Consider the following 12,751-nt stretch of genomic DNA (forward strand, 5'->3'; position numbering starts at 1 on the left):
CTTATGCTCTCTATCTTCCCTCTTTTGCACTCTCCCCCTCTCTTTTGCTCTCTCTCTCTGCACTTTCTCCCCCCTCTCTTTTGCTGTCTCTCTCCCTCTCTTTTGCTCTCTCTATCTCCCCTCTGTTAATCTCTCTCTCCCCCTCTTTTGCTCTCTCTATCTCCCCTCTTTTGATCTCTCTCTCCCCTTTCTTTTGCTCTCCCTCTCCCACTCTTTTGCTGTCTCTCTCCCTCTCTTTTGCTCTCTCTCTCTCCCCACTTTTGATCTCTCTCTCTCCCCTTTCTTTTGCTCTCCCCCCTCTCTTTTGTTGTCTCTCCATCTCTTTTGCTGTCAGCATCTCCCCTCTTGATCTCTCTCCCCTTTCTTTTGCTCTCCCTGCCCCCTCTCTTTTGCTGTCTCTCTCCCTCTCGTTTTCTCTCTATCCCTCCTTTATTGAGCTCTTTTGAGCTCTCCGCACAGCCTTGTGAAGCCGAGCACGGCCCCGCCCGACCCAGCCCACGTCACACCCGGCTCTGTCTGGCCCCATCCATGTCACACCTGGCCACGCCCACGTCACACCCAGCGGCCCGTCACTACTCACTCTGAGTCTGCAGAATAGAAGGCCAGGTGTGTTTGTCCTCGCGCACAGTCTCTACTGCGCATGACAGCTTCGGACAAACACACTTGGACTTTTATAGTATAGAATGTGTATATATGTATATATACATATGTGTATATACTTTGGAGCCCTTTGCACTCAAGTACCTGAAAAACAAGAAAATTAATTTTTACTCAAAAACATAATTTATGTAAGAACTTACCTGATAAATTAATTTCTTTCATATTAGCAAGAGTCCATGAGCTAGTGACGTATGGGATATACATTCCTACCAGGAGGGGCAAAGTTTCCCAAACCTCAAAATGCCTATAAATACACCCCTCACCACACCCACAATTCAGTTTAACGAATAGCCAAGAAGTGGGGTGATAAAAAAGTGCGAAAGCATATAACATAAGGAATTGGAATAATTGTGCTTTATACAAAATCATAACCACCACAAAAAAAGGGCGGGCCTCATGGACTCTTGCTAATATGAAAGAAATGAATTTATCAGGTAAGTTCTTACATAAATTATGTTTTCTTTCATGTAATTAGCAAGAGTCCATGAGCTAGTGACGTATGGGATAATGACTACCCAAGATGTGGATCTTTCCACACAAGAGTCACTAGAGAGGGAGGGATAAAATAAAGACAGCCAATTCCTGCTGAAAATAATCCACACCCAAAATAAAGTTTAACGAAAAATATAAGCAGAAGATTCAAACTGAAACCGCTGCCTGAAGTACTTTTCTACCAAAAACTGCTTCAGAAGAAGAAAATACATCAAAATGGTAGAATTTAGTAAAAGTATGCAAAGAGGACCAAGTTGCTGCTTTGCAGATCTGGTCAACCGAAGCTTCATTCCTAAACGCCCAGGAAGTAGAAACTGACCTAGTAGAATGAGCTGTAATTCTCTGAGGCGGAGTTTTACCCGACTCAACATAGGCAAGATGAATTAAAGATTTCAACCAAGATGCCAAAGAAATGGCAGAAGCTTTCTGGCCTTTTCTAGAACCGGAAAAGATAACAAATAGACTAGAAGTCTTACGAAAAGATTTCGTAGCTTCAACATAATATTTCAAAGCTCTAACAACATCCAAAGAATGCAACGATTTCTCCTTAGAATTCTTAGGATTAGGACATAATGAAGGAACCACAATTTCTCTACTAATGTTGTTGGAATTCACAACTTTAGGTAAAAATTCAAAAGAAGTTCGCAACACCGCCTTATCCTGATGAAAAATCAGAAAAGGAGACTCACAAGAAAGAGCAGATAATTCAGAAACTCTTCTGGCAGAAGAGATGGCCAAAAGGAACAAAACTTTCCAAGAAAGTAATTTAATGTCCAATGAATGCATAGGTTCAAACGGAGGAGCTTGAAGAGCTCCCAGAACCAAATTCAAACTCCAAGGAGGAGAAATTGACTTAATGACAGGTTTTATACGAACCAAAGCTTGTACAAAACAATGAATATAAGGAAGAATAGCAATCTTTCTGTGAAAAAGAACAGAAAGAGCAGAGATTTGTCCTTTCAAAGAACTTGCGGACAAACCCTTATCTAAACCATCCTGAAGGAACTGTAAAATTCTCGGTATTCTAAAAGAATGCCAGGAAAAATGATGAGAAAGACACCAAGAAATATAAGTCTTCCAGACTCTATAATATATCTCTCGAGATACAGATTTACGAGCCTGTAACATAGTATTAATCACAGAGTCAGAGAAACCTCTTTGACCAAGAATCAAGCGTTCAATCTCCATACCTTTAAATTTAAGGATTTCAGATCCTGATGGAAAAAAGGACCTTGTGACAGAAGGTCTGGTCTTAACGGAAGAGTCCACGGTTGGCAAGAGGCCATCCGGACAAGATCCGCATACCAAAACCTGTGAGGCCATGCCGGAGCTACCAGCAGAACAAACGAGCATTCCTTCAGAATCTTGGAGATTATTCTTGGAAGAAGAACTAGAGGCGGAAAGATATAGGCAGGATGATACTTCCAAGGAAGTGATAATGCATCCACTGCCTCCGCCTGAGGATCCCGGGATCTGGACAGATACCTGGGAAGTTTCTTGTTTAGATGGGACGCCATCAGATCTATTTCTGGAAGTTCCCACATTTGAACAATCTGAAGAAATACCTCTGGGTGAAGAGACCATTCGCCCGGATGCAACGTTTGGCGACTGAGATAATCCGCTTCCCAATTGTCTACACCTGGGATATGAACCGCAGAGATTAGACAGGAGCTGGATTCCGCCCAAACCAAAATTCGAGATACTTCTTTCATAGCCAGAGGACTGTGAGTCCCTCCTTGATGATTGATGTATGCCACAGTTGTGACATTGTCTGTCTGAAAACAAATGAACGATTCTCTCTTCAGAAGAGGCCAAAACTGAAGAGCTCTGAAAATTGCACGGAGTTCCAAAATATTGATCGGTAATCTCACCTCCTGAGATTCCCAAACTCCTTGTGCCGTCAGAGATCCCCACACAGCTCCCCAACCTGTGAGACTTGCATCTGTTGAAATTACAGTCCAGGTCGGAAGCACAAAAGAAGCCCCCTGAATTAAACGATGGTGATCTGTCCACCATGTTAGAGAGTGTCGAACAATCGGTTTTAAAGATATTAATTGAGATATCTTCGTGTAATCCTTGCACCATTGCTTCAGCATACAGAGCTGAAGAGGTCGCATGTGAAAACGAGCAAAGGGGATCGCGTCCGATGCAGCAGTCATAAGACCTAGAATTTCCATGCATAAGGCTACCGAAGGGAATGATTGTGACTGAAGTTTTCGACAAGCTGTAATCAACTTTAGACGTCTCTTGTCTGTTAAAGACAGAGTCATGGACACTGAATCTATCTGGAAACCCAGAAAGATTACCCTTGTCTGAGGAATCAAAGAACTTTTTGGTAAATTGATCCTCCAACCATGATCTTGAAGAAACAACACAAGTCGATTCGTATGAGATTCTGCTAAATGTAAAGACTGAGCAAGTACCAAGATATCGTCCAAATAAGGAAATACCACAATACCCTGTTCTCTGATTACAGACAGCAGGGCACCGAGAACCTTTGTAAAAATTCTTGGAGCTGTAGCTAGGCCAAACGGCAGAGCCACAAACTGGTAATGCTTGTCCAGAAACGAGAATCTCAGAAACTGATAGTGATCTGGATGAATCGGAATATGCAGATATGCATCCTGTAAATCTATTGTGGACATATAATTCCCTTGCTGAACAAAAGGTAAGATAGTCCTTACAGTTACCATCTTGAACGTTGGTATCCTTACATAACGATTCAATATTTTTAGATCCAGAACTGGTCTGAAAGAATTCTCCTTCTTTGGTACAATGAAGAGATTTGAATAAAACCCCATCCCCTGTTCCGGAACTGGAACTGGCATAATTACTCCAGTCAACTCTAGATCTGAAACACATTTCAGAAATGCTTGAGCTTTTACTGGATTTACTGGGACACAGGAAAGAAAAAATCTCTTTGCAGGAGGTCTCAACTTGAAACCAATTCTGTACCCTTCTGAAACAATGCTCTGAATCCAAAGATTGTGAACAGAATTGATCCAAATTGTCTTGAAAAAACGTAACCTGCCCCCTACCAGCTGAGCTGGAATGAGGGCCGCACCTTCATGTGGACTTAGAAGCAGGCTTTGCCTTTCTAGCTGGCTTGGATTTATTCCAGACTGGAGATGGTCTCCAAACTGAAACTGCTCCTGAGGATGAAGGATCAGGCTTTTGTTCTTTGTTGAAACGAAAGGAACGAAAACGATTATTAGCCCTGTTTTTACCTTTAGATTTTTTATCCTGTGGTAAAAAAGTTCCTTTCCCACCAGTAACAGTTGAAATAATGGAATCCAACTGAGAACCAAATAATTTGTTACCCTGGAAAGAAATGGAAAGTAAAGTTGATTTAGAAGCCATATCAGCATTCCAAGTTTTAAGCCATAAAGCTCTTCTAGCTAAAATAGCTAGAGACATAAACCTGACATCAACTCTGATAATATCAAAAATGGCATCACAGATAAAATTATTAGCATGTTGAAGAAGAATAATAATATCATGAGAATCACGATGTGTTACTTGTTGCGCTAAAGTTTCCAACCAAAAAGTTGAAGCTGCAGCAACATCAGCCAAAGATATAGCAGGTCTAAGAAGATTACCTGAACACAGATAAGCTTTTCTTAGAAAGGACTCAATTTTCCTATCTAGAGGATCCTTAAACGAAGTACCATCTGACGTAGGAATAGTAGTACGTTTAGCAAGGGTAGAAATAGCCCCATCAACTTTAGGGATCTTGTCCCAAAATTCTAATCTGTCAGACGGCACAGGATATAATTGCTTAAAACGTTTAGAAGGAGTAAATGAATTACCCAAATTATCCCATTCTTTGGAAATTACTGCAGAAATAGCATCAGGGACAGGAAAAACTTCTGGAATAACTACAGGAGATTTAAAAACCTTATTTAAACGTTTAGATTTAGTATCAAGAGGACCAGAATCCTCTATTTCTAAAGCAATTAGGACTTCTTTAAGTAAAGAACGAATAAATTCCATTTTAAATAAATATGAAGATTTATCAGCATCAACCTCTGAGACAGAATCCTCTGAACCAGAGGAATCATCAGAATCAGAATGATGATGTTCAGTTAAAAATTCATCTGTAGGGAGAGAAGTTTTAAAAGATTTTTTACGTTTACTAGAAGGAGAAATAACAGACATAGCCTTCTTTATGGATTCAGAAACAAAATCTCTTATATTATCAGGAACATTCTGCACCTTAGATGTTGAAGGAACTGCAACAGGCAATGGTACTTTACTAAAGGAAATATTATCTGCTTTAACAAGTTTGTCATGACAATCAATACAAACAACAGCTGGAGGAATAGCTACCAAAAGTTTACAGCAGATACACTTAGCTTTGGTAGATTCAGCACTTGACAGCGATTTTCCTGTAGTATCTTCTGACTCAGATGCAACGTGAGACATCTTGCAATATGTAAGAGAAAAAACAACATATATATAAAGCAAAATTGATCAAATTCCTTAAATGACAGTTTCAGGAATGGGAAAAAATGCCAAAGAACAAGCTTCTAGCAACCAGAAGCAAGATAAAATGAGGCTTAAATAATGTGGAGACAAAAGTGACGCCCATATTTTTTCGCGCCAAATAAGACGCCCACACTATCTGGCGCCTAAATGCTTTTTGGCGCCAAAAATGACGCCACATCCGGAACGCCGACATTTTTGGCGCAAAATAACGTCAAAAAATGACGCAACTTCCGGCGACACGTATGACGCCGGAAACGGAAATAGAATTTTTGCGCCAAAAAAGTCTGCGCCAAGAATGACGCAATAAAATGAAGCATTTTCAGCCCCCGCGAGCCTAACAGCCCACAGGGAAAAAGTCAAATTTTAAGGTAAGAAAAAATGTTAAATTAAAATGCATTATCCCAAATATGAAACTGACTGTCTGAAAATAAGGAAAGTTGAACATTCTGAGTCAAGGCAAATAAATGTTTGAATACATATATTTAGAACTTTATAAACAAAGTGCCCAACCATAGCTAGGAGTGTCACAGAAAATAAGACTTACTTACCCCAGGACACTCATCTACATATAGCAGATAGCCAAACCAGTACTGAAACGAGAATCAGCAGAGGTAATGGTATATATAAGAGTATATCGTCGATCTGAAAAGGGAGGTAAGAGATGAATCTCTACGACCGATAACAGAGAACCTATGAAATAGACCCCTTAGAAGGAGATCACTGCATTCAAATAGGCAATACTCTCCTCACATCCCTCTGACATTCACTGCACGCTGAGAGGAAAACCGGGCTCCAACTTGCTGCGGAGCGCATATCAACGTAGAATCTAGCACAAACTTACTTCACCACCTCCATCGGAGGCAAAGTTTGTAAAACTGAATTGTGGGTGTGGTGAGGGGTGTATTTATAGGCATTTTGAGGTTTGGGAAACTTTGCCCCTCCTGGTAGGAATGTATATCCCATACGTCACTAGCTCATGGACTCTTGCTAATTACATGAAAGAAATGTATATTTAATAATATGTTTTACTGTGTATATACTATAAATATTTTACATTCCAATGTTCATCACATAGGAATAAATGTTCTATTTATTTTTAAATAGATATTCCTATATATATCTGTATATACCTATAACTATATATATTCATACATATATAAATATATAGGTATAGATATATCAAAATATATATATTTCAAAATAAATGTAAAATATTCATACCTACCTTTGGGTTAGCGTTGTAGGTTTAACTCCTGTCGGGTTAATGTGTGAGCAATAAGTGTTAGTTTTTTTTTCCAACTTATGCTCTCTATTGAAGTCTATGGGAAAAGAAGCTAGTGAGGTCATGATATCCGAAGTCCTGATGTTTTAACTTTCAACTTAGCGCATGTCAAAAGTTTACTTCTGGCGATAACTGCATGTGAGCGAAGGTGCTAATGCTAAATAGCAAGCTAGTTGTAATCTGGCCCTATGTATTTAAGTCGTACAAAGGGTTAGTGTAGCACTCACACTATACTCAGGTGTTATTCCATTCAGGGACAGGCAAATGCTTGAATGCTTTAATCATTGGTCACATGCTCATCGGAAGTGGAATAGGAGTGTTCAGGGAATTTGCTTTACTATGATTAAACACACAAGGCCCCATTGATGAAGCCTTTAGCCATATGTTAGGCTTTATTATCCCATCAAAGTTCAAACGTTAATAATTATTAAAAGTTTTAAAGCTGTCAACCCCAAATAAATTGGCCACATGTGTGGGTTCTCGTACGGATGTTAAGTGTCATTTACAGTAGATCAATGACATCTGTTTGTGATGTGAAATCGCATTTATGTCCCAAACAATTTAATTAACAAATTTAAGGATTGACAAACAGCTTTTTACATTCATTAACAAACTCCATAAGAAATAAACGGAGACCAGAATAATGTTAGGGCCGAACTAACAATAAATGGATTATAGGGAGCAAATATAAAGAGCCCCCAACAGTGTACATTTTTAATCTGTTGATTATTCTAGCAAGTTGTAATCATTAGGGTGTTGACTTGTTTACATGGTTCAGCTATCCCTGTTGAGACTCTGAAGAATATCAGAACAAGGCAACCAGCAGAAAGAGTCAACAACAAAAAAGGAGACATCCCTATACCGTTTTTATATATTAGCGCTTTTTATTTGAGTCTTGTTCATTAAAATATATGTATTTCTGATTGTTTTTTTGTATATACTCCTGTTTTTATACCTTATTTGTTTATTTACACTCATATTTTATCTGTGTTCTTCCATATATTTATCCTTTGCTCCCTAGTTGGAGCGCTAGTTAAATTTTGTTTTTGAGTCTATGATATTTTAAATCTGCTTAAGAGGGGCAGATTTATAGCTTGGCTTTCAGTGATAATATATTTTTAGCGCTCACTTAATCTGTTTCAACCAGCAGAAAGAGCACAAGTTGCCAGAGAGAACATGCTGCTGAACCAGAAATCTATCCTGCCCTCTAAGAAAAAAATGGTACAATATTATGAGCAATAAAAGTAGCTCTACGGCAAAATCCACAAAGGAAATATGAATGTGCAGTCCTCTGATTGATGTAGCTTGTGCTGCCCTGTGTTTTAGCCAAGAATAAGGTTTCCTGTTTACTTTGGAGTAGCCATCTGTGATGCCTTCAAATATATCATCCAATCACCAATATTAGCGTTAAACTTTGCATGACCAAAAAGAGCAAATTTTTTTATAATTTTGGCAGCTGACAATCTACTCAAGAGAAGCGATCCAAAGCAAGTCTGTAAATATCTCAGGAATTCTACTGAATACTAATTGATAAATGGGAAACATAGTGCTTTTGTCCACATTATAAAGCTCATTTTGGCTGTACTATTTTCATTGGCACTGAAAGTCGAAGACAATGAGGCCCATTTGGAGACTAGAGAGAAGTGAACTCACAGGAACGAACAACTAGCTCAATACCATTGTTAGCCTGTTCTATGGTGATTCACCACCTGGGTGCAACTTCTTTTAGCCCAGTAATGCTTTTCACAGAGTAGAATTCTCCTGTAGTATATCAGTCTGACTCCGCCCATTACAGCCAGTCCAGCGCCGAAATACCAGGCAACTCCTTTCTGAACAAGGAACACAGCAACCCCAGATGATCGTTTCAGCCTTCATTGGGCCTCGTCAGTGAGGTGTAGCAGTATTCCTCTAAGCACACTGAGCAAGGGGTCCACGTCTGGGTTACCCTTTTTTACATAGGGAGACTAGAGAGAAATGCACTCACAGGAACGAACAACCAGCTCAATACCATTGTTAGCCTGTTCTATGGCGATTCACCCCCTGGGTGCAACTTCTTTTAGCCCATTTATCAAGCTCCGAAAGGAGCTTGAGGGCCCGTGTTTCTGGCGAGCCTGCAGGCTCGCCAGAAACAGCAGCTATGAAGCAGCGGTCTATGTCCACCGTCTCTGAGCATGCAGATACCACCGAAAATCAACCCGAAAGAGTACGATCAGGTTGATGGACACCTCCCTGCTGGCGGCCGATTCGGCCGCGAATCTGCAGGGAGCGGCGTTGCACCAGCAGCTCACAAGAGCTTCTGGTGCAATGCTGAACATGGAGAGCGTATTGCTCTCCGCATTCAGCAAGGTCTGGCGGACCTGATACGCACTGTCGGACCAGGCCCGCCAGACCTTTGATAAATATTCCCCAATATCTAGAATGACAATGTATGTATGCACAAATAATGGGCATATAGTTTTAGGCAATTGGCTCAATATAGTTTGATTATGAGATAAAGCAATATAATAAAGTCTGGTTGTAATATCACTTAAAATTAAATTTTTATATTGTAAATGAGCATAATAGCAAAGGTTTGCGTTTGTAAGAGATTTAAATGTGAAAGATTAACCTATTTTTGTTTTTATCACCAAAGATACTAACTCTAACAGATTCCGTAGTATAACAATACCCACAAAATGAGTGCAGCACCTTTTAGAAGTTTTCACAAAGTTCACCAGAGGGCCTGCAGATCAATAAGGGTCTCTGATAAGCCCATGCAATATCCAAGAAAGAACAAAGACTGCAGCACCTCTGTATTTATAGCACAAAACTTGATCTTTATTAGGGTGACATACCCAGAAAAAACAGCAACGTTTTGGACCACAACAGACCCATAATCATGCATGATTAAGAGTCTGTTGTGGCTCAAAACACTGCTGTTTTTAATGGGTATGTCACCCTAATAAAGAGCAACTTTTGTGCTATTAAATATACAGAGGTGCTGCAGTCTTTCTTCTTTCTTGGGTAACTCCAACAGAAGCAGACATGGCTAATCTTACCTGTAAAACAGATGCGCCGCTGTGTAGAAACTGCAGTCCACTCTCTGCTGAATCAATACCACCAGTAGCTAAAATAGGAAATCCTGGAATAGCGCGAGCAATTGCAGAAACCGCCCGAAGAGCAATGGGTCTGATAGCATTTCCTAATAAAAACAAGAAATACAACTTTTACTGACCCTTTCAAAATTAAAAAATGTATAAACTTACCCTTTAAAAAATAAATTTTAAAAAATTGCTTACATTTATGAAAGTATATAATCAAATTTGTATTGGTACAAGAGTGATTCTCAAAGGAACAATGGACTGAATATTTTATGTATCTTTGACACATCAGAAAGAACAGCATTTATGCATGTTGAGAACATAATTTTCACAGAAGTATCAGTTGCACGCTTTGTAATAATGATCACTGGCTGTTATAGACAACTCTTACAGTTGTAGGAGCAGAGAATGATATAATGTTGGTTTATTTAAGATAGAGACTTGCATTTTTCAAGAAATAAACAAAAAAAAAACTGCAATACATTTTAAAATGTATATTTTATATGAAACAATATCAATAGTTTTGTAGAAAAAAGGCAAAAACTATAAAATCCCCAAGAGAAAAAAAAAAGCATGAATCCTTTGTTAAAACTTAGCTTCCTTCCCTGAAAGCATATCTAGGTAGGGTCAGCATGGATGTGTCTTCACTGGCAGCAAAGTTTGTAACAATGTTATGTATTGCTTCAAGCATTTCTGCAATATAGAGCTCAAGAAATGTGCATGCTTGCTTGGTATATACTCATGGAAAATTGCATGACCTGTCTAAAGCATGAAAGCTTAGTTTAGGCTTCCATATCCCTTTAAGACTATTATTATATATTGTTAACTTGAAATACACCAAAGCAAAATCAAGCTCATGAATATTCAAAAGGAAGGAGATTATTTTGGGACTATAAAGAGACAATAAGATCAAAAACGTCTATGCATAAGAAATAGCAGGAAGTTAAAAATGCATAGATTGTCAACAAAATTAAAACAAAATGCATATCACCTGAAACTGGAGTAACCACACTGCTTAGCTAAATAAGTTATATCTTTTGGTAAAGGAAAATATACTTATTCCATGATTTATAAAACTCTGGTGGATTCAACCATAAATGATCATATGGAAACTATAATAAAGGGGTGAAATAAAGAAGCTGAAATCACTCTTAGAATAGGGGAGATAGACAGAAACCTTAAATTTGTCCAACAATTTACATGTGATTCATATTTTAGAGAATCTTAGATTAAAATACTGCACACATTTTATGCCACTCCAAGGATTGTCAGTAAATTGACTAACTGTAAAAATGAGTGTATTAAATGTAAAGGGGCAAATCCATGACTAAAATACTATCTTTGGGATTGCCCTATGATCTACCAATTTTGGGCTAAAATCAGTTACTGGATTTCTAAAATGCTAAAGATACAAATGAAGTTCAGTAATATTATAAATGTAACAGATAATTTAGTGAAGGCAGAGGGAATAAAGTTTTTTGCAACAGTGATCTTGATTTTTTAATGCATTTTGAAAGCATGGTTATCATCTAACACCCCTAGGGTGATATTTATCAAGCCGTCAACCGCAAATACGCTGGAATTCCGCAGCATAATTGTGGCAAGCTTGATTTGACCTAGTTATCAAAGCCTACAGACAGGCAAAAGTTGAAATCTTTGACGAAACATACGATCCGCCGGTCTCAATCCGACACAGATCGATGCTTACGTCATTACAGATGTTCTGAATACACATTCGGCACTATTTGACACTTTTTCAAAGTTATTAAATAGTTAACCGGTACGATCACACCTATTCCGGCCCAGCGTACCTGGTTTTCAATCCGCCACCCTGGAGGCCGCGGATGCCATAGGAATCAATAGGAGTCTGAAAGCAGCAAAAGCTTAAGTTCGATGCTGCCAGATATCCCATTGATTCCTATGGTTGAAAACCAGTAACGTTTACACCTAACACCCTAACATAAGCCCGAGTCTAAACACCCCTAAACTGCAATACATTTTGAAATGTGTCTTTTCTATGAAACAATATCAATTTATTGTTAAAAAAAAATCCCCCAGAAAAAAAAATTATTCAGCTTTAAAAAAAAAAAAAAAAAAATGATATTTATGTCTGTTAACAAAATTATGTCCTTGTCTTCGTTCCCTTTGTTGAGACTTATCTTCTTTCCCTGAAAGCATATCTAGGTAGGATCAATGTTATGTATTGTTTCAAGCATTGCTGCAATATATTTCTCAAGAAATGTGCATGCTTGCTTGGTATATACTCATGGAAATCCGCATGACCTGTCTAAAGCATGAAAGCTTAGTTTAGGCTTCCATATCCCTTTAAGACATATTATTTAACCCCTTGAGTGCTATTGACGGCTCTGAGCCATCACAAATTGTCTCAGTCAGGTGCTAATGACAGCTCAGAGCCGTCGCTAGCACTCTCCCACTTTGAGGGAGATCTGGGGGCTCCCACCGGCTCCTACCCCAGCGATCGGGCCTGCATAGTGACATGCATCGCCGGGGCTTCACGTTACGTGCAGTGACGTCACCGCGCAACTTTATTTAACATTAAAAATGTTAAATATAGGAGCAAGGGGCATGCTGTTTAGAAGCCTTTATCTCAGGCACCTAAGCAGCTACAGACCCCCCAAGACCCACCGTTGTAAAGGTAATCGCCTAACCTGTCCAACAGTGTAAGTCTTGGGGATCTGAAATTAAAAAAAAAAAAATTCTTAAAAATATAAAATAAAAAAAGCCTTTA

General features: G+C 38.9%; 1 protein-coding gene across 1 annotated transcript in view; it reads right to left on the bottom strand.

Annotated features, from left to right (window-relative positions):
• Positions 1-12,751, bottom strand: part of DPYD (dihydropyrimidine dehydrogenase) — a 1,643,387-nt gene that overhangs the window by 324,147 nt on the left and 1,306,489 nt on the right. The window contains exon 19 of the mRNA XM_053694067.1: positions 9,961-10,103. Within this exon, the coding sequence (XP_053550042.1) occupies positions 9,961-10,103 (143 nt within the window). The remainder of the gene's footprint in view (positions 1-9,960; positions 10,104-12,751) is intronic.

The sequence above is a fragment of the Bombina bombina genome, chromosome 10 (assembly GCF_027579735.1).
Source record: "Bombina bombina isolate aBomBom1 chromosome 10, aBomBom1.pri, whole genome shotgun sequence".
Taxonomy (NCBI): Eukaryota; Metazoa; Chordata; class Amphibia; order Anura; family Bombinatoridae; genus Bombina; species Bombina bombina.